This window comes from Anas acuta, chromosome W (assembly GCF_963932015.1).
Source record: "Anas acuta chromosome W, bAnaAcu1.1, whole genome shotgun sequence".
Classification (NCBI taxonomy): Eukaryota; Metazoa; Chordata; class Aves; order Anseriformes; family Anatidae; genus Anas; species Anas acuta.
In genome coordinates this window covers 18,221,602-18,248,491 of record NC_089016.1, presented here as the reverse complement: position 1 = coordinate 18,248,491, position 26,890 = coordinate 18,221,602, and the positions used below count along the sequence as shown (strand labels likewise).

The 26,890-nt window shown below is 41.9% G+C and overlaps 1 protein-coding gene across 1 annotated transcript in view; it reads right to left on the bottom strand.

The window, feature by feature from the left end:
• LOC137847429 (uncharacterized) overlaps nucleotides 1-26,624 on the bottom strand; it is a 31,802-nt gene extending 5,178 nt beyond the window's left edge. Inside the window, 1 exon segment of the mRNA XM_068665702.1 lies at nucleotides 25,964-26,624. Within this exon segment, the coding sequence (XP_068521803.1) occupies nucleotides 25,964-26,624 (661 nt within the window).
• Nucleotides 26,625-26,890: the final 266 nt, after the last annotated feature.

Here is a 26,890-nt window from a genome sequence, read left to right as displayed (position 1 = left end):
CAGGTATTTAAGGCATCTAATGTCTGAGGATACAGAATAAATACAGATTAATACAGATAAATACAGAAGAATAAATACAGATTTATTTTTATACGGATAATAAATCCAGAGAGGATTCAGGGAATTGTTGGGCTACCCCTATCCAAAACTAAGAAAGAACTAAGAAGTTTTAAGAGAAAGGTTTCTTTTAAGGAATCAGGAGCCATGAAGTCTGAAGGAAAATGGATACTCCCTGATGGGAGAGAAATGCTGAATAAAGCACCAATGAGGCAAATGTTAATTGTTTTACATCAAGACAGTCATTGGGAGGTGCAAGCAATGTGTGATGTTGTGCTAAGAAAGTTTGTCTGTGTAGGAATATACACTTTAGTGAAGCAAATATGAAGAGGATGTACCATATGTCAAAGGGTAAATAAAAAGGTCATCTGTAACCCACGTAGAGGGGGATGGGAGCCAGGGATTCGATCTTTCCAAAGTATACAGGTAGACTTTACTGAGTTACCTAGAGACTTAAGTACTTGCTTGTCCTAGTTGACCATCTGACTGGATGGGTGTAAGCTTTCCCCTTGGTATCTGCCACTGCGAACACGGTGGCTAAGGTATCACTGGAGCAAATAGTCCCTAGATATGGGATAGTTGAAAACATTGATGCAGATCAAGGAAGTCATTTCACTTCACAAGTACTGCAAGGGTTAATGCAGAATTTAGAGATTGAGTGGGATTTTCACACCCCCTGGCACCCCTCCTCTTCTGGGAAGGTGGAGCAAACAAGCCAGACATTAAAGAAGCAATTAACTAAATTAGTGTTAGAAACCCAACTTCCCTGAGTAAAATGCTTACCTTTAGCACTCCTCCAGGTTCAAACAGCACCAAGAAAGGATATAGGAATTTCACCATATGAGATGCTGGCAGAAGGGATGAGATACCACAATTCAAAACAAGAGAGAGTTTTCTTAAGAACTGTATTCTGGGGTTGTCCTCTTCTTTGTCATCTCTCAGGACCCGTGGGTTGTTGGCTCAAACCCCACCTTTGGAATTCCCCATTCACCACCATCACCCAGGAAATTGGGTCCTGATTCGGATCTGGAAAGAGTCAAAACTCTGGCCTGAATGGGAAGGACCATTCCAAGTACTACTAACTACTGAAACATCCAGAAGAACTGCGGAAAAAGGTTGGACTCACTATACTCGAGTGAAGGCATCCGTCGACCCTAGTACCTGGGAAGTTGTTCCTACAGAAGACTTCTTGAAAGTTAAAATTGTGAGAAACATCTCAATTTTCTTTAGACAGGATCTTCTGTGAAGCTATTTTATTCATGATTGCAATGGCGGGCGTCCTGTCAATCAGGAGCGCATTTTATTAAACAAATCATAACCTTTTATTCCCTATTACCCGACACCTGATCACTTCCCCTGTTTCCTCATTGGCTGAGTACTACAGGTTCACAAGCTACTCGACGCTCCTCTATACCATATATGTACAATTTTTCTTTTTTTCTACCCTTTAATTTCTCCTTTCTTATGTTTTGAGAACTTGTGATCTTTGTTTTACTGTTCTCACACTGCTCATCCTGTTTTTCTCAAGCTGCTACCTTATTTTGGAACAGTGAGGCCTTCTACTGTCCACTTATTTACCTAGCATTTCTCCTTATTATGACTACACAGCTACCTTGGAATACAGAAAAATAATTCTCTACTGCAAAAATAAAACTTTGTTTCTCGCAAAATCAAAAAGAAAAACCTCATAATAGACTCCGAGCAGGATAAAAGCTTACAATTGTAAACGAACCTTTTTTTTTTTTCACAAGTAACTAATAAATGTGACTTGTGATTGAGAGAAAGGACTGGCCTATAGCGAATTGAAGTGCTCCCAAGCTGTTTTTGTTCTAGTAGTAGTATATATCTTATTCTTTGTATTGATAATTATTTGGAAACCTAAGGGTTAAAAATAATGACAGGGAAAAATCAACTATTAATTTTGTTTCTAGTGATTGTAGGCCTCAGAGAAGGCCTTGGTCAATTGGCAACTTGGAAAAGGCAAAACCAGATAATAGCAAAGACGGGATACCCCGTCACAATATGTGTGACTGTGACAGAGGGTTATGTACCACAATCTGTCATGTTTGATGCTTGTGAGGTGTTAGCTTGTAGAGATTTAAATGCCCAACGACAATCAAGCAGAGAGAACAAATATCTCTGTCCTGAACCTAAGACTAATGAGATGTTTGAAGGACCCCCTTGCCCAATATGGACTAATGTATTGTGGACGACCAACCATAAAGGGTGGTTGCATACGCCCACCTCAACTGTTCACTTCACGAGGTTAATGAAACCAATTAGCATATTTAAAGGAACCGTTCAGCCCAATTACAGAATCACAGAATTTCTAGGTTGGAAGAGACCTCAAGATCATCGAGTCCAACCTCTAACCTAACACTAACAGTCCCCACTAAACCATATCCCTAAGCTCTACATCTAAACGTCTTTTAAAGACTTCCAGGGATGGTGACTCCACCACCTCCCTGGGCAGCCTGTTCCAGTGCCTAACAATCCTTTCGGTAAAGAAGTTCTTCCTAACATCTAACTCCCCTGGCGCAACTTAAGCCCATTCCCCCTCGTCCTGTCACCAGTCACGTGGGAGAACAGGCCAACCCCCACCTCACTACAGCCTCCTTTGAGGTACCTGTAGAGAGCAATAAGGTCACCCCTGAGCCTCCTCTTTTCCAGGCTAAACAAGCCCAGCTCCTTCAGCCACTCCTCGTAGGACTTGTTCTCATCTTTTTTGTCATCATCTACAATGCAATCCTATAACTCTAACAATTAGTCAGGCTGATTACATTACTAACCGTACTTAGGGTCTCGGAGCAGATATAACTGAGAGAGATACCCAACAGCCAGATTGAGAATAGCTGTATGGAAACGATCCTCTATTGCTACCAAAGATAGGGAGAAACTCGAGGAGAAAACAGGAGGTCCTCTTCGAAATGCAGCAGTTGTCACAGTTAAAGAAATAAAAGATCTTAGACAAACATTTGAGATTCAAACAGGGTATGGGGATGTGAATGCCTGTATAGAATGGGTCAAATATACTGTCCAGAGTCTCAACCATAGCGATTGCTATGCTTGTGCCTCGGGATGACCGATTGCCCAGATAGTGCCCTTCCCATGGGGGTGGACTGAAGACTCCCAAGGGATGCAGTGTATGATTGCATTGTACCAAGAAAAGACTGCCTGGGGAAATGAGGCCTGTAAATCGCTCTCTTTAGTGTTCCTTGCGTGATAGCAATATCAGGGTTCCTCCTGTATTCTCTACAGCTATAGGTAACCATACAGCTTGCCTCTCATGGCAGGGTGTGAGTGCTACCCAGCATCTGGGAGACTCTGCCTTGTGCTACCAAGGACTTGACGGGAAACAGCTCAGGACTTGAGATCCCCAGGGCAGATCTCTGGTGGTACTGTGGAGGGAAGATCTTACAGTCCACCCTACCATCTAATTGGGGAGGCACTTGTGCACTTGTTCAATTAGCTATACCCTTCACCCTGGCATTTGAAAGAGAAGCATCATAAATACCCAGAAGAAGTAAAAGACGCTTAGGGGTATCATTCGATGACAGAGTATACATAGATTCTATTGGGGTGCCTAGAGGAGATCCAAATGAACATAAAGACAGGAATCAAATTGCTGCAGGGTTTGAGTCACTGTTCTGTTGGTAACAAACAATAAGAATGTGGATTGGATTAATTATATTTATTATAATCATCAGAGATTCATAAATTATACAAGGATGCAATAAGAGGAATCGCTGAACAACTAGATGCCACCAGCAAAATGGCTTGGGAAAACAGAATAGCATTAGATATGATGTTCGCGGAGAAAGGAGGTGTGTGTGTGATACTGGGCAACCATTGTTGCACTTTTATCCCTAACAATACTGCCACGGATGGCACAGTAACTAGAGCATTGCAAGGTCTTACTGCCCTTGCCAATGAATTGGCAGAAAACTCAGGAGCAGACACTTCCATCACAGGATGGTTGGAATCTTGGTTTGGTAAATGGAAAGGGTTGGTAATGTCAATATTTACATCCTTCTTTGTAGTAGCAGGAGTTTTGACAGCCATTGGTTGTTGCATTATCCCCTGTGTAAGGGGACTTGTCCAGCAGTTAATTGAAACTGCACTATTGAAACAAATGACCATGGATCCACCACCCAACTCAGATAAAATGATGATGTTAGAGGAAATGGAAAGCAAAGAAAGTGAAGAAGAGGAAGATATCTACCAAATTACACCTTAGAGAAAAGTTTTGCAAAAGTCAGCCGTTTATAAAGAAGAAAAGGGGGGAATTGTGGGAATAGAAATGTTGTTTTCTATTCCAATAGAAATGTTGTTTTTGCAGAGTACATTGTTTAGAGGAAAGGAATGCGGTATTGAGATATGCTTACACTGATAAGAAAGCTTAGCAGGCAACCTTGGCTACAGAGTTATTGGCTAAAGAGTGTTTCACTACAGAGTGTTTCTCACAGGTATGACCCCCCAGGAAAGGATAGCTAAAGCATGCTATATTCTTAATTTTTTAAATTGATGGACAGAGGAAGGTCCTCCAATTCTCAAACATTTTAATCATAATATCTTAAAGTCAGTTAAAGAAAGGGCACAAGTCATGGTAAAAAAAAAAATAAATAAATTAAGTACCAGTCATTGGGAAGGGCCCTACTCTCTAATAATTTGGGGCCGAGGTTGTGCTTGTGTTTCAACAGGAGCTGGTCCTAGATGGGTGTCAGCATGATGGGTCCGTCCGTCCTTCTCATCATCTGCCTTAACATGATCACAGCACTCTCCTCCGCGGTTTGGACACCAACTCAAACAAAAACACAGTGTATGGGAGGGTCCCGCTGGAATGCAGGACCCGCAAACAAGGACTCCAGCAGCTGCAGGGGCAGTCAGAGCCCCCTGGCTGGGCAGCACTCAGTGCCTGCTTCTCCCAGGGATTTGGTTACAAAGTTTGTTAAAGATAGGATTAGTATGCCTGGTAGTTTTTCCTCTGTGTTTTAATTTGTGTTAATTGTGATTTCTTTGTTAATAAAGAAGGGGGAGATGTGGGAGTGTGTCCATGGGGGTCGACAAGCCCCATGGTTGGTGATAAAGTCAGACTTAATGATGAGGCCATCAGGAATGGAAAGAGTTTAGAGGGAACAAAGAAGGGTGATTCGGGAGGCGCCTTGTCTCCAGTTGCTTGTTCTCCAGACGTTATGACATGGAAGTTGCTGGGTGTTTGCTGTTGCTGGGCAAAGTAGCTGACCAATGAATAGTTAGTGGAAAAGCACTGCTGTAGAGTGAATGGTATAAGAAGGGAGCCTGTCCTCAATAAGGGGAGTTGAAGTTATTGTCATCAATAAAGAAGTAGCAGTTACTGATCCTGAAAGAACCGATGCCCAGCCTAACCCCGAGCAGTCCGGCCTCCTCCCCCAGGCTAGCCACCCCTATATATTGTTTAGCATGACGTCAGATGGTATGGAATACCCCTTTGGCTAGTTTGGGTCACCTGTCCTGGGTCTGTCCCCTCCCAGCTCTTCCTGCACCCCCAGCCTGCCCGTTGGCAGGACAGAGCAAAAAGCTGAGATGTCCTTGGCTTAGTATAAAAACTGCTCTGCAACAATTAAAGCATCGGGGTGTTATCGGCACTCTTCTCATCCTAAGCCAAAACACAGCATTCCATCAGCTACTAGGAAGAAAATTAATTCTAACTGAAACCAGGACACTCACAATTAAAATTAACTTGTTTCTTTCAAATGGAGAAAGAAATGAGTTTGTACTTTACCAAGTAAGTATAGAAAGGAGACAGATCTATGAAATAGATACCTTATATGTTTACATTCTGGTTTTCTGAAAGAACTGAACGTGGGAGTATAAAATTATCATAACAAATGCACGTCCTGGTTTTGGCTGGGATATAATTAATTTTTTTCATGGTAGCTGGTGTTACCATAAAAGTATCCAGTAAGTCAGAGATGGCCTGGATGCTTGAGAGCAGTGGCTGCTACAGTATTGTTAATACAAGAGGCCTGGAAGCTCACCATGGGACAGAAACTGTTTATGGTCTGCGCATGGTAACTACAGTATTGGATCAGAAGGGAGGACATTGGCTCTCCCCTAGTAGAATGTTGTGACCCTCAAGACTACAGATGTGATCAACCCTGCCATGTTTCGCTCAACTCAACATGAAGAAAGTAAACCTGAGCATGATTGCTTACAAACAATTGGGGAGGTCTATTCAAGTAGACCCGACCTGAAGGATACCGCTTTGCAAGACCCAGATTGGGAATTGTATATGGATGGTAGCAGTTTTATGAAGGAAGGAAAAAGAATATCTGGGTATGCAGCCATTACTGTTGAGACGGTAGTGGAAGCTGAAACATTACCTTCCAGCGCATCAGCCCAGAAGGTTGAATTAATTTCCCTCACTCGAGCTTTGCAATTAAGCAAAGGCAAATGCATAAACATTTGGACTGATTCAAAATATGCCTTCAGAGTAGTCCATGCGCATGGAGCCATTTTGGAAAAGAAAGAGGACTACTGTCTGCAGAAGGGATGGAGATAAAGAATAAGGAAGAAGTTTTGAGTTTACTTGAGAGTATACAAGCCCTCGTTGCTGTAGCTATTATGCATCGTAAAGCTCACCAATTGAGACGAACCACACAAGAAAGAGGAAATAAGCTGGATGATGTAGCTGCGAAACAGGCTGCAGAAAAAGGCATAGAAAAGGAAGTAGTAGCTATGGGACCAGAGAGAAGAGTTTCTCTCCAGAAAAGCCCTATTTATGATAAGCAAGATTTAAGATTAATTGGAACTTTAAAAGTGGAAAAATGGGAGAATGGTCTAGTAGTGGTACCCTATTCCCTTATGAATAGTCTAGTGAAAGAAGAACATCATGATGTGCACTGGGGAACAGAAAATTTTCTAAAGCATTTACAGAAGTCAGTAATTAGCAGGAATATGGTAGAGGCTATTAGGTCAGTCACAGGTGTGAAACACGTTGTAGGAATAATCCAAAAACACAGAATAAAATTCAATTTGGAAAAGCTACCGAGGGGTAGGTGCCTGGAAAGTATTGACTTTACTGAACTGCCAAGAAAAGGTGTGGCTAAAGTATTTGTTAGTCCTCATGGACACATATACAGGTTGGCCTGAGGCTTTTCCATGTTGTACCAATACGGCAAGAAAAGTAGTAAAAGCTTTGTTAAAATAAATAATTCTGAGATTTGGAATACCTTTGGGAATGTCATCAGAGAGAGGCCCACATTTTATAGCCAAGGTTGTTACTGAGATAAGCAGACTATTAGGTATTAGTTAGGATCTGTATACTCCCTACAGGCCTACAGTAGAAAGAATGATTCATACTCTCAAGACTCAGTTAGGCAAGCTGTGTCAAGAAACCTCAATGAAGTGGACACAAGTTTTACCTTTAGCCTTGTTGAGAATTAGAGTCAAACCCCGAGGTAGGCAACACTTCAGTCCGTACGAGCTGATGTGCGGATGACCATACCAAACACCTGGATTGCCAGGAGAAATGTGAGTGCAAATGATACAAGAAATTACCTAGTTGTTCTTGGGAAAGTTTTGCAAGAACTGAATAAATATGTAGCTTTGAATAAATCTTTGGGTCTTGATTCCCCAGCGCATCCATTCCAGCCTGGAGATTGGGTATATGTCAAATCCTGGACTTCTGAACCACTATAAGAAAAGTGGAAGGGACAGTTTCAAGTCTTGTGGACCACGTGTTATAAATGAAGATACAACTCAATCTGAATTTAGTAATATTTATAAAAGCCTAGTAAACAGCACTGGATGTGCGGGGAGTCTACGCTCTACCAACACGCACACCCAACCATCAAACTTTCTAAATATATAGAGAACATTGCTTTTACATATTCATAAGAAACCCGAGTACGCCTATACATATGTATGACCTATCCCTGCTTCGTATTACAATTAGTATTTTCACAAACTCCTCCTTTTGGCGCCTGCACAGTGTCTCTTGGTGGTGGTCGTTGGGGTCGTAGGGATGAAGGCTCATGGTTCCCCCCATCACCCCATAACCGCTAGCAACCTTTTGTTCCTGGATCTCGTCCAGACTGCAGGGGCAGCTTTGACCTCCTCCCTCTTCTTCTGCACATGCTCTGCCCTCCACAAGGTTCCCGAAAGCAACAAAACGTGATCGACACCAATCCATGCGAGGACGTCTTTTCCTGCGTTTCGTTAACCCTTGAAACCACACTAATAATATGTTATCATATAACTTTAAACAACAAATTTTAACAGTTTCAACCAGCAAACCCCACAGCAACTTCCATGTCTTAACGTCTGGAGAACAAGCAACTGGAGACAAGGCGTCTCCTGAATCACCTTTCTTTGTTCCCTCTAAACTCTTTCCATTCCTGATGGCCTCATCGTTAAGAGTCTGACTTTATCACCAACCATGGGGCTTGTCGACCCCCATGGCCACACTCCCACATCTCCCCCTTCTTTATTAACATCATCTTGTGATATATGGAATAATAATTTGTGTTAAGAAGATGGTTGGTGATAACATCAGGCCCTTGCCGATAGTGGTGCTAGAGTCCAACAAGATTTTGAACATAAGAGGCAAGTAAAGACTACACTATCTGGCCTAACTCCGTCCACTACATTTGATATATTGCAATATGGAATTAGAAATGTACCCATTGTCACCATAGCACCTTATGATGACCCTTGGAACCATGCATTATCATGGTATAGCGCAATCATTGGAACACCTCAAAACAAAAAGGATCTAAATCTCTCTACTTTAGTTTTACATGGGAGTAAAATATTTTCAAAAGATGAATGGAGTTGGAACGATTCTCTAAGAATGGCTGAACTTCAAGCCACGTCTGTCCAGACAATACAAATCAGTTGCCGAATAACTAATGGATCTACTTACAATAGGCCAACTGAAATTAAGACAGTTTATGCTGATTCTACCAGAACAAAAAATTATAGTACTGATTGTAGCAAAATAACTGAACCAAATTTTGATTGCTGGTACAATTTTACTTTCACCAAACCTATAATTGTGTACTGTCTTTGGGGTTACAGAGGCACAGAATTGCTATTTGAATTTATGATTAATGCAGAAACATCTTCGTCGGCTGCAAAGGATAAGAAGCCTCTGCCCTCACAGACATTTGAAAATGAACCAACTCGGCCTCCCATTGGTCTAACTCCTTCCATCTTCAACACAGGTCCTTACATAATTTAAAATGTGGGACAACAACAAATTCTCTTTAACCCTAGCTGGTCCCTAAAAAGGGTAGAGCTAGCGCTGCACATTCTCTGAAACAATCTCGGCGCATGCCATGGGATGCAACTGGATTATTGGGAACAGGATGAGGTATATTAAATAGCATTGATGTTGAGGTCCTAATGAGTAGAATAACTGCTACTACAGATGACCCAAGGAAATTGGAATGGCCAATAAAATCATCCTTATTGCCCTTAGGAGCAAATCAATGGCTTCTATCAGAAGAAAATGATCATCAATTAATTGTAAATGCCCTTGGAAAAACTCAGGGCAATACCTCCCTTGCCTTGAGCTGCATCCAAGTGCAGTTATGGATACAACCTGTAGCAGCAGCTATTATTAGAGAGGGAGAAGGAGGAACTTTGCCCAATGAAATTCGAAAATTGATTTGGGATAATGCTTCAGAATTTGAAAAGGAGTTTCAAGCATGGTGGCAGTTAGTCAACTTTACCTACTATGCAGAAAGTGATAAAATTGTTGCCTTTATACTTACCATAAGTAATGCCACCGTATACAATGTATATCCAACCATTGCATTAGGACTCAATCAAAATGGAACTATACTTTATCCTAAGGAGCATAAAGTATGGGCCCATCAAAAGGGAGGAAAGTGGCAAAAAAATTATGTAAATGCATGCATTGTGCGTGAACAAAAAGGCTTCATCTGTGAGAGTAACACGCTCAAAGCCCAAGACATTTGTCTTGACACTGAACAAAATATTTGCCACTTTGAGATACATCCTAATGAAACTCTTGAAACTGTACTTGTATATATTGGGAAAGGCTGTGTTTGAATGAGAACCCATTGTAATTCTATAGTCATAGATAATACAATTGTAGATAACAACTTTGAATTGTAAACATCATTACCTAAAAGAGGAGAATTGAAGAATTAGATAGATAGGTGTAAGTTTGAAATGAAAAGCCACTTAGGTAGCTTTGTTAAAATGATAAGGACACCTAAAGTGTAACCATATGAGTAGAGGAAATCAGTTTTTCTGCATGCATATAGATAGGATATCATAATTAGAAGATTGTGGATTATTTTCCACAGTTATACACTTCTTCACCTCCAGCATATTTTTTTTTGAACGGTGAGTTACATTGTAAAATAACTGTGTTGGCACATTAATGAATTTCTGACTTCTCACAGAGGTCATAATTGCTGACCTGGGCCTTGTTTTTCCTTTGTACTTTGGAATTTGAGCAGTGGAAATAATTCTCAAACTTCTGTTCACTGTTGCTGTGTTCACCAGACCTTTTGCAAAGCGAATAAGAGTCAGGTTTCTTCAGATGGGGAGAACTGCAGCCGTAGGTGAATATTGTAATAGTAAATCATCAGCGAATAACAGAGTGAGAAGTTTCTCTGAAGCTTAAAATAAAGTTTTTAATTTTGTTCTCTCATCTTTTTTATTTTTTTTGGTCAATGTAGGAATCAACAGGACAGCACTCAGGGAGATAAAGTTGTTACAGTAGCTAAGCCATACAAATATTATTGGTGTAAGTAAAATGAATGCTACTTCTAGAATTGGTCCCCAAATACTGTTGGTACAGTTTCAAACAAATTTGGAATTATTTGTGTCATGGAGATGCTACTTAATTTTATTGTAGCTGTTTGTCACCTAAAATGAGCAGTCAAACAGTTCTTACGGCAAAACGCTTATTTCAATAACAAAGCCTTTTATATATTGAACTCCTATTACCGTTTCCATGAAACACCTCCTGGCTTCCGTGGAAATCAAAGGTGGGAAGACTTGTGGAAACTTAAATCACCTGACTTTCTATCTCTGTGATAGATATGCATACAAATGCAATATTGAATTTATCTGAATTTGCTAGCTTCAGGTGAAAGCAGTGACGGCCAAAAGCAAGCTTAGTAAGCAATGGTACAGTGGGGCTCACGGGGCTTACTAGGTTTTAGTGCTGATATTTAAAACTTCTGTTGGCAGGAGTAATGCCTGTATCTTTTCAGTTTTGTTTAGACGAACTAATTTTGAAGTATCTTCAGCTCCAGCTAAATGTCTATAGCTAAAAGTCAATGTAGATTATCTGAAGCTTTGCCATAAGTATTAGAGCAGGTATTAATTTTCCGGATACTTTATTTGACATTTCAGACTGGAGATATAGTAATCTTCTGGACTGTGAAGTTACTTTCAAAGCAGTTGCTCTAGCTATCAAGAACAGAGAATATGTAGAGAAGGACAACTAAAATCCCAAGGGGGTGGAGCACCTCTCTTATGGAAAAAATTGGGGGTTCCTCATGGCTGCTGGGAGGTGTACAGAACAGGTAGTAGGTAAAGTGCATGCAGAATGGATACGGGGGAAAAAACAATACTAGAAATAGATGCGTTTATATTATGTTTTGGGGGTTGGGAGGGAGAACTCTAAGTTACACAGCACATAGTGAATCTCTCAAATTTGTTGCCACAGGTGTTGTCAAAGCAGATAGCATCAGCAGTTCTAAAAGGAATTTGACAAATCTGTGATCATTCCTGAACTCATTCAAGAAGAGGGTAGGAGTTTAGTAGAACAGCAAAGCGTGGGGGGAGGTGTGCGTTAGGGTATCTGTTGTAGTTAACATGGTGAAGTTAACTCTATTTTTTAAAAATTTCTAACTTCAGAAAGGAGAAGCAATTGTGTAAAATCTTACCACACTTAACGGGGTTTTCTTTGGCAACTGAGTAAGAAGTTCTGTATTGCAGGTTGAAGAACTGAAGCAATGCAATTTCTTAAGGGTTATGATAAAGAAAAAATCAGAGCTGAGACAAAACTGAGGTGTCTGAGCTATACTGCTCTCTGATTATTGGGTCTTTGCAATAGTTGCTCTGTGCTTGTCTGCCCCAGCTCCAACAGCAACCTGAAAATCCACAGGCAGACTAAAACAGTGTAGAATTTTAGAAAATGGGAAGTAGGAGAGTATAATTCATCGTAATATATTTTGTTTTTACAGCTTCTAGATGCATTTGGCCACAAATCCAATATTAGCTTGATGTTTGATTTTATGGAAACAGATCTAGAGGTAAGATTATTTCAGTATCTTCAAATGCATTTGGAAAAAAGTACTTAACAGCTTTATATTTACCGATTTCTAGGAAGATGACATTTCATTGCGTAACTTAAGATTATGCCTCTAAAAAGCTTGAACAGTTGAACAGTTCTTGTCTGTTCTCAAAATGCCTCTACTTCTAAATACTTTTTGTCAGAATAATCTTCAAGAAACAAATTGTTTACTATGTTAGTTTTCTGGGTCTTCAGTCAGAGCATGAAGCCTCTGGTCACAGGCCAGGCTTTCAGAATGCAATTGTCAAGCACAATAGCACAAAACATGTAAAGTAAGCAAAGTATACCAAGTGATGATTTGATGCTAAAAATCACACACTTTTGCACCCTTCTTTTTAAACATAACAGTGCTGTGTACTTGTGAGTGAATCTCGCAGGTGTTTCATTCTCCAAGATCTTAGATTAGTTTGTCTTTGTGTTATTTATTTTGATGCAGATTGCTCATTTTGGAGGACTGTTGTAGGTAGCAGTCATGTCAGATCTATGGCTTTGTCCATAGTCTGGATGGAAGTTAATGTATTTAAGCTAACCCATTACACATGTGCCATTAAACACTGGGGCTAGCATCTAAAACATTAAAACATTGGCGGGCTTGCTGAAACCCAGAGGAATGTGAGACAAGTTTTTCTTTTGCTAATAGAAGTTACAGTAACAAGTACACTTTGTAGAGGATTCATTCTGTTTACTTAGTAACTATGTAGTATTTAGAAATGAAGAAGATACACTGTATAACAAGGAATGAAATGCTCAGTAATACATAGTGCTGTGGTATGTGGAGCAGTTATTTGCATTGTGCTATCACTCAGAGGCCAACATTTGGGTCTGCAGCCCGCTGTGTCTGGGAATGTGCTGCACATTTGAAATTCTTTGTATAGTTCTAGCTATTTCGTAAATCTCAAGCAACTTAAAGCTTAGGAAAGGCTGCTTTTGAACTGCAAAGTAATAATAATAAGCAATTTGAGGGGAGTAATGTAGAAAGTATTAGAACTCTATGTGAATGTCATGTTTAAACTCTTAAAGAAAAGAGAACATTGAATGTTGAGTAGGTTTGTTAAAATACATTATAGGGGCTATAGTACCTTGTCTTCCTGAGAAGGGAAAAGGAAAACAGTGCATTTACAGAAGTTAGATGCTTAAGTTGCACAGAGGAAGAAGCAACAAGTAGGAATATAATTTGTTCAAGTTGATTAGCATGTTTAACATTTTTATTTGCACAGCTTTGACTTGTAAGATAGGGTACCAACCTGGAATGGAGCTAAAACAATAAACTTAAGTTTCTCCCTAATTTTCTTATTTGCTGGTTATATAAAGCTCGTATAGGCAGTCTGGGCTCCCTGTTTAAATATCTGGTCTCTAAATCAGAAGAGACAAATTTTTTTCTGGAGAAAGGATGAGAGCAGTAGTGCATACACGGCAGCCAATTCAAACTTTGTCTTAAAGGATAGAAATACTGTTTTGCAAAAGAACTGGAGAAAGATAACTTTGCATGATAAACTTTACTATCAATTTAACACTTTACAGGCAATTTATGAAGGATAGTAGTATTGTGTTGACTCAGGCTTGCATCAAAGCATACATGCTGATGACACTTCAAGGATTAGAATATTTACATCAGCACTGGATTCTACACAGGGTAAGATTGCGCTAAACTGACAACCTTTATGCCTGTAACAGAAGTCACATTTGATAGAGGTTGAGTCTAAGAACGTAGATGGTTTTGAAATTCATAGGTTTTTAGTACAGACTAAGACTTCCTGCTAGCCGTTATGGAGTGGCAGTAGCAACACCAGAAATGCTAAGAGTTAGGCATGGCTATCAGGTAGACGCATATATAAAAGTATCTCAAGTAATTTGTGACTTTAATTAGAACTGTGAACTTGGTCTGGCTGGGATGAAGTTAATATTCTTTGTAGCAACCTGTTTTATTTTGGATTTGTGGCCAAGATGGTGTTGATAACATGCTGGTGTTTCTGCTCTTGGTAAGCAGCGCTTGCACATTGTCGAGGCTTTCTCTGTTTCTGCCATTCTGCCCCTAGTCCAGCAAATTGGCTGGGGCTAGGCCAGAAACTGGGAGCAGACACAGCAGAGACAGCTGGCCTGAGGGGTGTTCTATATATTATAACATCGTGCTCAGCAATAAAAACTCAGGCAGGGGAATAAGGAGGTTATTGGCTACAAGGTGGCCGCTGCTTAGGGACTGCCTGGGCATTGGCCTGCTTGTGGGAGGAGATGAGTGATTTCCTTTGTGTCCCTTGCTTTCTGTCCCACCACTACCTTTTCCTGCACCTGTAAAACTTCCTTTATATCGATCCATGAGTTTGCTTGCTTTTGCTCTTCCTTTTCTCTCTCCTGTCCCACTAAGGGTATTGGTGGTCATAGGTGTGTGGGCTGCCTGGCTTCTGGCTGGGGCCAACCCACAACACCATTACTGTATTGAACTGTACCAGATTCATTGATTTCTACAGTTGTCTGAAAAATTGGCTAGGTCTTTATTATTAATTTGCCAACAGTGCAGTAAAACTAATATTCCTGCAAAACTAATAATCCTTTTATGCTCTGGAGATTAAATACTGTAATATTCAAATAGGGATGTTTGGCTAGTTACATTAGTTATTTGAAGGAAGACCCAGGAATCAGGGTCTGAATAGAAATACCTGCATACTGTGTGTATAACATCTACCAAGGCTGTGTTTGCATGAGAACCCATTGTGATTCTGTAGTCATAGATAATACAATTGTAGATACAAGTAATCACTCTAATGTTTGTGTTTGTAACTTTCTACCGAAGTTCTAGGATGTGATTTCAGTTACTCAGCTCCTGTTACCTCTTACCAACTGATTGCATCCAATTGTATTCTGCTTCATGGTTTGCTGCTTACTCCTGTTGGAATTAACCTCACCTTGGTGAAGAAGTTGCTGTTATGTGAAGATTTGAAGCGGCTGATGAAACAAGTTTGAGAAAATAGACAAAAGACTCTGATTACTGTCCATCATGATGTCCAAGAAATACAGTGAGTGATGGAAAGAGCGAAGAGGTGAAAAACACCATTGGTGGGACACTTTGGATGGTCACCAGCTGCTGCAGGAATCTTCAAGATGCTTTACCCTGTTGTTGTTCTGTTAATACTCACTGTATTATGCTTTATACTGACAATTAGTTTGTATGTTCAACTCTAGATTATGATGAAATGTTTAGCATCCCTACACAATGTACATACACTTGAGAAACATTGTCTGGAGAATGTATGTGATATCCCTGACATATTCCAGATGTCATGAAGCTTGAGTGACTGTAGTCACAGGGTGGATTATGTGGTGCAATTGCCTAAACTAATATTCACGTTTTAAAGAAGATGTACAGCACTGAAGAGGCTTTCAGGGTAGGGTGTAGCTGCATTACCTGAGCATTTCCTATGCTTCCAACCTTAGATGCTATTGCTCTGGGGGAACCTAGTGTGCTGACTCTAAGGAACAGTATGGAGGGTGGAGTAGAGACACCACAGCTAGGTGGGGACTCGATTGTTCTTGTGCATGCTCAAACCAATAAGCTGCACTTTTTGCTACCTTGAGCCAAGAACCTGCCATGTTTTGACAAATGCTGTACCCTAGTGTACTTTTGCTCATTATAATATTATAATACCAAAACACACCTCCATCCCAAAAGCTACCCACCTCCGAGGCGTGACTGAAAGAAAGAAAGGTGTTTCTTAGAGCCTATTACTTTAAATGGAGATGGGAGAACTGTTCACCAATCACAACTAAGATATGCTTGACTAGAGACACTCGAGGTTCACCTAAAAGATAGAAAATAATATAAATTTGCCTAAGAGAGAAGGGATGTTAGGGAAGATACCACCGTCAGGGGAGATACCATCCTGAGGGAATACAATAGCCTGTGGACCTCCTCACTCCTAGGATCAGTTGCTGGACTGAGCCTCTCTTCTCCCCCCCCCCATCCCCCCGCCCAATTGGGACACCTTTGGGTGAGATTTGAACACCTGCTTATACTGTGTGTCTCTGTGGAAACTTAGAAATCTCTATAGAGTCTTTGCGCCTTTTAACATGTTAATTTCCAGGCTGTGCACCTGTGTGTTTCATGCATGCTAGCTTGCTTTTGCAGACAGTAAATCATCACTGCCAATCTAAAGAACCTGTGTGCCCATTGCTCTAATAAATTGCACTTAACTGTTTAAGTGATCGTCCCCCTGTACTCGGCTCTGGTGAGGCCACACCTCGAGTACTGTGTTCAGTTTTGGGCCCCTCGCTACAAGAAGGACATCAAGGTGCTTGAGCGGGTCCAGAGAAGGGCGACGAAGCTGGTGAGGGGCCTGGAGAACAAGTCCTACGAGGAGCGGCTGAGGGAGCTGGGCTTGTTCAGCCTGGAGAAAAGGAGGCTCAGGGGCGACCTTATTGCTCTTTATAAGTACCTTAAAGGAGGCTGTAGCGAGGTGGGGGTTGGTCTGTTCTCCCACATGCCTGGTGACAGGACGAGGGGGAATGGGCTTAAGTTGCGTCAGGGGAGTTTTAGGTTGGATGTTAGGAAGAACTTCTTTACCGAAAGGGTTGTTAGGCATTGGAACAGGCTGCCCAGGGAAGTGGTGGAGTCACCATCCCTGGAAGTCTTTAAAAGACGTTTAGATGTAGAGCTTAGGGATATGGTTTAGTGGGGACTGTTAGCATTAGGTCAGAGGTTGGACTCGATGATCTTGAGGTCTCTTCCAACCTAGAAATTCTGTGATTCTGTGTGATTCTGTGTTGTTCCTAGTCATGATAGTTCTCATTGAACGTGACTAGAGTAAGGGTGGTTATATGTTATTGGTGAATCCATGACCGTGGTAGTTCAGTGCTAAGGGCGGTTATACATTGTTGGTGAATCTGTGATGGTTCACTATCCTGAATCTGACTGGACCCATAACAGTTAATCGGCTACCCTCAATCTGACCGGAATGGTTAATTGGCTACACACCTCACCACGGCTCGAGGGAGCTACCCAGACTGGCAGCCCTCACAAAGGTGGCTGACAAGGCTTGGGTGGAGCCAGAAGCAGTGGCAACTGTCTGCTGTCTCCCTGGGGCACGGGTAAGAGATGTTGCTTGGAGAGTCACTCACCTGGTACATCCCTCTGATTGTTATCGTTTATTGGTTTTTCATGTTGGCAGTGATGAGATAACAAAGAGAAGCCAAAGAGCGATCAAAAGGGGCTTTGGGCCGATTGGTTGAAGGATCAGGTGCATAAGTACTGTTTTCTTCCTTCCTTCCTTCCTTCCTTCCTTCCTTCCTTCCTTCCTTCCTTTCTTCCTGTAGCGGGGATCAATATTGAAAGGAACAGGCAGACCCAGCTGATCAATGCTCAGAGGCTGGTGCCACTGACAGTTTTGGTTTTCTTGATCACAGGAAGGTCTACATGACACCAGGCCTACTGACTGCTGATGGGGAGCACCTTTCTATGAGGGGAAAAAGGATTTGATTGACAGGGCTTTAAACTAGATGCGAAGGGGGGAAGGGACAAAAACCAAGCCCACAAGTGATAAGCTATGGGACTGCATGCCATTTTTTGAGGAACTGCATGCCGGGGAGGCCCTTCAGTCTGCCCCACGAGGGGCTGAGTTGAATTAAAGACATCTCAAGTGTTTCCATATGTACACATGCAGCATGAGAGAGGAGCATTTCAGCTCCCTGAAATGCTTGTATGCTAATGCGCGTAGTATGGGAAACAAACAGGAAGAACTGGGGATCTGCGTGCGGTCACGAGGCTATGATCTCATTGCAGTCACAGAGACATGGTGGGATAGCTTGCGTGACTGGAATGCTGTCATGGAAGGCTACGTGCCTTTTAGAAAAGACCAGCCAGGAAGGCGAGGTGGTAGAGTTGCTCTTTATGTGAGAGAGCAACTGGAATGCGTGGAGCTCTGCCCAGGGGTGAACGAAGAGCGAGTTGAGAGCTTATGGGTAAGGATTAAAGGGCAGGCTACCATGGCTGACACTGTTGTGGGTGTTTGTTACAGGCCACCTGATCAGGAAGAAGAGGTAGATGAAGCCTTCTTCAGACAGCTCCAAGTAGCCTCTCAGTCACAAGCCCTGGTTCTCATGGGGGACTTCAACCACCCTGATATCTGCTGGGAAGACCACACAGCTAGGCACAAACAGTCCAGGAGGTTCCTGCAGTGCATTGATGACAGCTTTTTGATGCAGGTGGTGGAGAAGCTAACAAGGAGAGGTGTGCTGCTGTACCTTGTATTAACCAATGAAGAAGGACTAGTTGGAGATATGAGGGTTGGGAGCAGCCTTGGCTGCAGTGACCATTATATGGTGGAGTTCAGGATCTTGCGAGGAGGAAGCAAGGCAAAAAGTAGGATTGCGACCCTGGACTTCAGGAGAGCAGACTTTGGCCTCTTCAGCGATCTACTTGGAAGAATCCTATGGGTTAGGGCCCTGGAAGAAAGGGGGGTCCAAGACAGCTGGTCAGTATTTAAGCATCACTTCCTTCAAGCTCTTTGGATTGGTGCATCCCTATGAGTAAGAAGGCAAGCAAAGAGGCAGGAGACCTGCATGGATGAGCAGGGAGCTCCTGGCAAAGCTCAGACAGAGGAAGTGGAAAAAGGGACAGGCCACTTGGGAGGAATATAAGGGCACTGTCAGAGTATGCAGGGATGCGACAAGGAAGGCCAAGGCCCATTTAGAATTAGATCTGGCAAGGAACGTCAAGAACAACAAAAAGGGCTTCTTCAAATATATCAGTAGAGGAAGGAAGACTGGGGAAAATCTCGGCCCTCTGCTGAATGGGGTGGGTGCCCTCGTGACAAAGGATACAGAGAAAGCAGAGTTGCTGACTGCCTTTTTTGCTTCATTCTTCACTGCTAAGACCAGCCCTCAGGAATCTCAGACCCTGGAGACAAGAGAGGAAGTCTGGAGAAAGGAGGACTTTCCCTTGGTCGAACAGGATCGGGTCAGAGCTCATCTGAGCAAACTTGACATCCACAAATCTATGGGCCCCAATGGAATGCACCCACGGGTGCTGAAGGAACTGGCCAATGTTATTGCTGGGCCACTCTCCATCATCTTTGAAAGGTCATGGAGAACAGGAGAGGTGCCTGAGGACTGAAAGAAAGCCAATGTCACACCAGTTTTCAAAAAGGGCAAGAAGGAGGACCCAGGCAATTACAGGCTAGTCAGCCTCACCTCCATCCCTGGAAAGGTGATGGAAGAGCTTATCCTGGAGGTCATCTCAGAGCATGTGGAGGATAAGAAGGTGATCAGGAATAGTCAGCATGGATTCACCAAGGGGAAGTAAGTCATGTTTGACCAATCTGCTGTCCTATGATAAGATGACTAGCTGGGTAGATGAGAGGAGAGCAGTGGTTGTGGTCTACCTTGACTTCAGCAAGGCTTTTGACACTGTCTCCCATAACATCCTGTACTGGGTCTGGCTGGGATGTTAACTTTCCCTGCAGCAGCCCATACAGTGCTGTGCTCTGCACTTGTAGCTAGAACAGCAGTGGTATCACACCAGTGTTGTGTCTGCTGCTGAGCAGTGCTGGCACAGCATCAGGACTCTCTCTAACCCTCCTAGGGGGTGGACAAAAAAGTGAGAAGAGAAACATCACCAGGGCAGCTGACCTAAACCAACCAAAGGGATATTCCATACTATATGATGTCACACTCAGCAATAAAAGGTGAAAAAGGAAGAAGAGGGGAGGGGTGGGCTCTCATTGAGAAAACGTCTGTCCTCCAGAACAACGGCTATGTGCGTTGAGGCCCTGCTTCAAGGACATGGTCAAGCATTGCTCATTTGTGGGAAGTTGGGATTTGTCGGGAGCTGTCTTGGGCAGAGTGACCATGAAATGGTGGAGTTCACTATTTTTGGTGAGGCCAGGAAGGGGACCACTAAAACCGCTGTATTGGACTTTCGGAGGGCTGACTTTGGGCTGCTCAGGACACTAGTTGGTGGAGTCCCTTGGGAGGCGGTTCTGAAGGGCAGAGGGGTCCAGGAAGGCTGGGCGCTCTTCAAGAGGGAAATCTTAATGGCGCAGGAGCGGTCTGTCCCCATGTGCCCAAAGACGAGCCAGCGGGGAAGAAGACCGGCCTGGCTCAACAGAGAACTGTGGCTTGAGCTTAGGAGAAAAAAGAGGGTTTATAATCTTTGGAAAATCGGGGAGGCCACTCAGGAGGACTATAAGGATGTAGCGAGGCTGTGCAGGGACAAAATTAGGAAGGCCAAAGCTCATCTGGAGCTCAGTCTGGCTACTGCCGTTAAAGAAGACAAAAAACGTTTTTATAAATACATCAACACAAAAAGGAGGACTAAGGAGAATCTCCATCCTTTACTGGATGCGGGGGGAAACTTAGTTACAAGAGATGAGGAAAAGGCGGAGGTGCTCAATGCCTTCTTTGCCTCAGTCTTTAGCAGCAATACCGGTTGTTCTCTGGATACCCAGTACCCTGAGCTGGTGGAAGGGGATGGGGAGCAGGATGTGGCCCTCACTATCCATGAAGAACTGGTTGGTGACCTGCTACGGCACTTGGATGTGCACAAATCGATGGGGCCGGATGGGATCCACCCAAGGGTACTGAGAGAACTGGCAGAGGAGCTGGCCAAGCCCCCATCCATCATTTATCAGCAGTCCTTATACAGGCCAGGATGCTGTTGGCCTTCTTGGCCACCTGAGCACACTGCTGGCTCATATTCAGACGACTATCCACCAGTACTCCCAGGTCCTTCTCCGCCAGGCAGCTCTCCAACCACTCATCTCCCAGCCTGTAGCTCTGCTTGGGGTTATTGCGCCCCAGGTGCAGGATCCGGCACTTGGCCTTGTTGAACTTCATGCAGTTGACCTCAGCCCATCGGTCCAGGCTATCCAGATCCTCCTGCAGAGCCTTCCTACCCTCAAGCAGATCGACACACGCACCTAACTTGGTGTCATCTGCGAACTTACTGAGGGTGCACTTGATCCCCTAATCCAGATCATCGATAAAGATATTAAAGAGGACAGGCCCCAGCACCGAGCCCTGGGGGATGCCACTAGTGACTGGCCTCAAACTGGATTTGACTCCATTCACCACAACTCTTTGGGCCCGGCTATCCAGCCAGTTTTTAACCCAATGAAGCGTAATATGTTATACCCAAAATATCTCGAATTACCCTGGTGCTGAAAATTTAAAATAATAGGTGGGAAAATTTACCTAGAGGATTGGTTATCTGCTTTGAAGCGAGCCCCCACTAACTCGTGGAAAAGTTGAACGCAAATAGGAGAACCATCGGGTGTGTAAGCCTGGACCATTTCCTCAGAAGCATCAGGGAGAGGGAAAGACCGGAAAAGGGACCAGTACCGCGGCTCAAGAAGGTTTACCAAGGGCTGCAACCCCTTAGGGTAATAACCGCCGGGTAACATGGCCTTTACCGGACCTCTCCTAATTACATGCCATTGGTCTCAGAATTGTAGTGAATGTACTGTTAACACCCTGAGAGGAAGAATTCAGGAACGAACACTAGTAACTATGCCTGTTAAACCCATGCTATGGAAGCCAGAATCTGCTTGATGTAATGAAAGCAATAAGATAATCTGTTATGATCCAAAAGAGGTCCCCTATCAATGGTGGATAGAGGTAAGAACTAATAACGAAGAAGGAGGGTTAATTGGGAAAAGTCGCATCACCACAAATCTTAGTATGCCCTTATCAATTGAATTTGATGTATGTGATGCTGCTAGTGACAATTATTATACACCCTGCGGAACTGTGAAATTGAAATAGGAGGAAAAATAGGAGGAAATATGGGATTCCAACCATTGCTAAAAACTTGTTTATAAGTCTTGCAAAGAATATTGCAAAGGCATTAAATGTAACAAATGAAACGTGTGATTTGCCAGATAGTGAGGGAGCTGTGGGCTCGTTTACTGATCCGACTGCTACAGCCATCGAAGGCTTTTGCTGTTACGCCCCCTGGTGACATGGACGTGCCTTTTGACCCAGGCCCTATTGGCCTTGAAAAGGAGACATATGTTTCCCTTTGATACGGGAAGATTACGATACATAAGGCCCAAAGGCTGAGTTGTTTAAGAACTTAAAGCAAGACATATTGTTCCCATGACTAGCCCTGGAATTCTCCAGTGTTTGTAATCAAGAAAAGGAATGGAAAATGGAGACTGTTATATGGTCTGAGAAAAATTAATGAAGTCATGGAAGATATGGGAGCACTTCAACCAGGATTACCAACTCCAACTATGCTCCCCCAGTCATGGAGTCATGGACATTAATAGTAATAGACTTAAAGGATTGTTTGTTAAACACTTGCCAGAATTAGGAAAACTTTGCCATGTTTATGTTTCAATTGATACCTTTTCTGATTGTACATATGTATAGGTGTACTTGGGTTTCTTATGAATGTGTAAAGGTAATGTTCTGTATATTTAGAAAGTTCGATGGTTGTGTGTGCATGTTGGTAGAGCGTAGACTCCCCGCACATCCAGACACAGCGGGCTGCAGACCCAAATGTTGGCCTCTGAGTGATAGCACAATGCAAATAACTGCTCCACATACCACAGCACTATGTATTACTGAGCATTTCATTCCTTGTTATACAGTGTATCTTCTTCATTTCTAAATACTACATAGTTACTAAGTAAACAGAATGAATCCTCTACAAAGTGTACTTGTTACTGTAACTTCTATTAGCAAAAGAAAAACTTGTCTCACATTCCTCTGGGTTTCAGCAAGCCCGCCAATGTTTTAATGTTTTAGATGCTAGCCCCAGTGTTTAATGGCACATGTGTAATGGGTTAGCTTAAATACATTAACTTCCATCCAGACTATGGACAAAGCCATAGATCTGACATGACTGCTACCTACAACAGTCCTCCAAAATGAGCAATCTGCATCAAAATAAATAACACAAAGACAAACTAATCTAAGATCTTGGAGAATGAAACACCTGTGAGATTCACTCACAAGTACACAGCACTGTTATGTTTAAAAAGAAGGGTGCAAAAGTGTGTGATTTTTAGCATCAAATCATCACTTGGTATACTTTGCTTACTTTACATGTTTTGTGCTATTGTGCTTGACAATTGCATTCTGAAAGCCTGGCCTGTGACCAGAGGCTTCATGCTCTGACTGAAGACCCAGAAAACTAACATAGTAAACAATTTGTTTCTTGAAGATTATTCTGACAAAAAGTATTTAGAAGTAGAGGCATTTTGAGAACAGACAAGAACTGTTCAACTGTTCAAGCTTTTTAGAGGCATAATCTTAAGTTACGCAATGAAATGTCATCTTCCTAGAAATCGGTAAATATAAAGCTGTTAAGTACTTTTTTCCAAATGCATTTGAAGATACTGAAATAATCTTACCTCTAGATCTGTTTCCATAAAATCAAACATCAAGCTAATATTGGATTTGTGGCCAAATGCATCTAGAAGCTGTAAAAACAAAATATATTACGATGAATTATACTCTCCTACTTCCCATTTTCTAAAATTCTACACTGTTTTAGTCTGCCTGTGGATTTTCAGGTTGCTGTTGGAGCTGGGGCAGACAAGCACAGAGCAACTATTGCAAAGACCCAATAATCAGAGAGCAGTATAGCTCAGACACCTCAGTTTTGTCTCAGCTCTGATTTTTTCTTTATCATAACCCTTAAGAAATTGCATTGCTTCAGTTCTTCAACCTGCAATACAGAACTTCTTACTCAGTTGCCAAAGAAAACCCCGTTAAGTGTGGTAAGATTTTACACAATTGCTTCTCCTTTCTGAAGTTAGAAATTTTTAAAAAATAGAGTTAACTTCACCATGTTAACTACAACAGATACCCTAACGCACACCTCCCCCCACGCTTTGCTGTTCTACTAAACTCCTACCCTCTTCTTGAATGAGTTCAGGAATGATCACAGATTTGTCAAATTCCTTTTAGAACTGCTGATGCTATCTGCTTTGACAACACCTGTGGCAACAAATTTGAGAGATTCACTATGTGCTGTGTAACTTAGAGTTCTCCCTCCCAACCCCCAAAACATAATATAAACGCATCTATTTCTAGTATTGTTTTTTCCCCCGTATCCATTCTGCATGCACTTTACCTACTACCTGTTTTGTACACCTCCCAGCAGCCATGAGGAACCCCCAATTTTTTCCATAAGAGAGGTGCTCCACCCCCTTGGGATTTTAGTTGTCCTTCTCTACATATTCTCTGTTCTTGATAGCTAGAGCAACTGCTTTGAAAGTAACTTCACAGTCCAGAAGATTACTATATCTCCAGTCTGAAATGTCAAATAAAGTATCCGGAAAATTAATACCTGCTCTAATACTTATGGCAAAGCTTCAGATAATCTACATTGACTTTTAGCTATAGACATTTAGCTGGAGCTGAAGATACTTCAAAATTAGTTCGTCTAAACAAAACTGAAAAGATACAGGCATTACTCCTGCCAACAGAAGTTTTAAATATCAGCACTAAAACCTAGTAAGCCCCGTGAGCCCCACTGTACCATTGCTTACTAAGCTTGCTTTTGGCCGTCACTGCTTTCACCTGAAGCTAGCAAATTCAGATAAATTCAATATTGCATTTGTATGCATATCTATCACAGAGATAGAAAGTCAGGTGATTTAAGTTTCCACAAGTCTTCCCACCTTTGATTTCCACGGAAGCCAGGAGGTGTTTCATGGAAACGGTAATAGGAGTTCAATATATAAAAGGCTTTGTTATTGAAATAAGCGTTTTGCCGTAAGAACTGTTTGACTGCTCATTTTAGGTGACAAACAGCTACAATAAAATTAAGTAGCATCTCCATGACACAAATAATTCCAAATTTGTTTGAAACTGTACCAACAGTATTTGGGGACCAATTCTAGAAGTAGCATTCATTTTACTTACACCAATAATATTTGTATGGCTTAGCTACTGTAACAACTTTATCTCCCTGAGTGCTGTCCTGTTGATTCCTACATTGACCAAAAAAAATAAAAAAGATGAGAGAACAAAATTAAAAACTTTATTTTAAGCTTCAGAGAAACTTCTCACTCTGTTATTCGCTGATGATTTACTATTACAATATTCACCTACGGCTGCAGTTCTCCCCATCTGAAGAAACCTGACTCTTATTCGCTTTGCAAAAGGTCTGGTGAACACAGCAACAGTGAACAGAAGTTTGAGAATTATTTCCACTGCTCAAATTCCAAAGTACAAAGGAAAAACAAGGCCCAGGTCAGCAATTATGACCTCTGTGAGAAGTCAGAAATTCATTAATGTGCCAACACAGTTATTTTACAATGTAACTCACCGTTCAAAAAAAAATATGCTGGAGGTGAAGAAGTGTATAACTGTGGAAAATAATCCACAATCTTCTAATTATGATATCCTATCTATATGCATGCAGAAAAACTGATTTCCTCTACTCATATGGTTACACTTTAGGTGTCCTTATCATTTTAACAAAGCTACCTAAGTGGCTTTTCATTTCAAACTTACACCTATCTATCTAATTCTTCAATTCTCCTCTTTTAGGTAATGATGTTTACAATTCAAAGTTGTTATCTACAATTGTATTATCTATGACTATAGAATTACAATGGGTTCTCATTCAAACACAGCCTTTCCCAATATATACAAGTACAGTTTCAAGAGTTTCATTAGGATGTATCTCAAAGTGGCAAATATTTTGTTCAGTGTCAAGACAAATGTCTTGGGCTTTGAGCGTGTTACTCTCACAGATGAAGCCTTTTTGTTCACGCACAATGCATGCATTTACATAATTTTTTTGCCACTTTCCTCCCTTTTGATGGGCCCATACTTTATGCTCCTTAGGATAAAGTATAGTTCCATTTTGATTGAGTCCTAATGCAATGGTTGGATATACATTGTATACGGTGGCATTACTTATGGTAAGTATAAAGGCAACAATTTTATCACTTTCTGCATAGTAGGTAAAGTTGACTAACTGCCACCATGCTTGAAACTCCTTTTCAAATTCTGAAGCATTATCCCAAATCAATTTTCGAATTTCATTGGGCAAAGTTCCTCCTTCTCCCTCTCTAATAATAGCTGCTGCTACAGGTTGTATCCATAACTGCACTTGGATGCAGCTCAAGGCAAGGGAGGTATTGCCCTGAGTTTTTCCAAGGGCATTTACAATTAATTGATGATCATTTTCTTCTGATAGAAGCCATTGATTTGCTCCTAAGGGCAATAAGGATGATTTTATTGGCCATTCCAATTTCCTTGGGTCATCTGTAGTAGCAGTTATTCTACTCATTAGGACCTCAACATCAATGCTATTTAATATACCTCATCCTGTTCCCAATAATCCAGTTGCATCCCATGGCATGCGCCGAGATTGTTTCAGAGAATGTGCAGCGCTAGCTCTACCCTTTTTAGGGACCAGCTAGGGTTAAAGAGAATTTGTTGTTGTCCCACATTTTAAATTATGTAAGGACCTGTGTTGAAGATGGAAGGAGTTAGACCAATGGGAGGCCGAGTTGGTTCATTTTCAAATGTCTGTGAGGGCAGAGGCTTCTTATC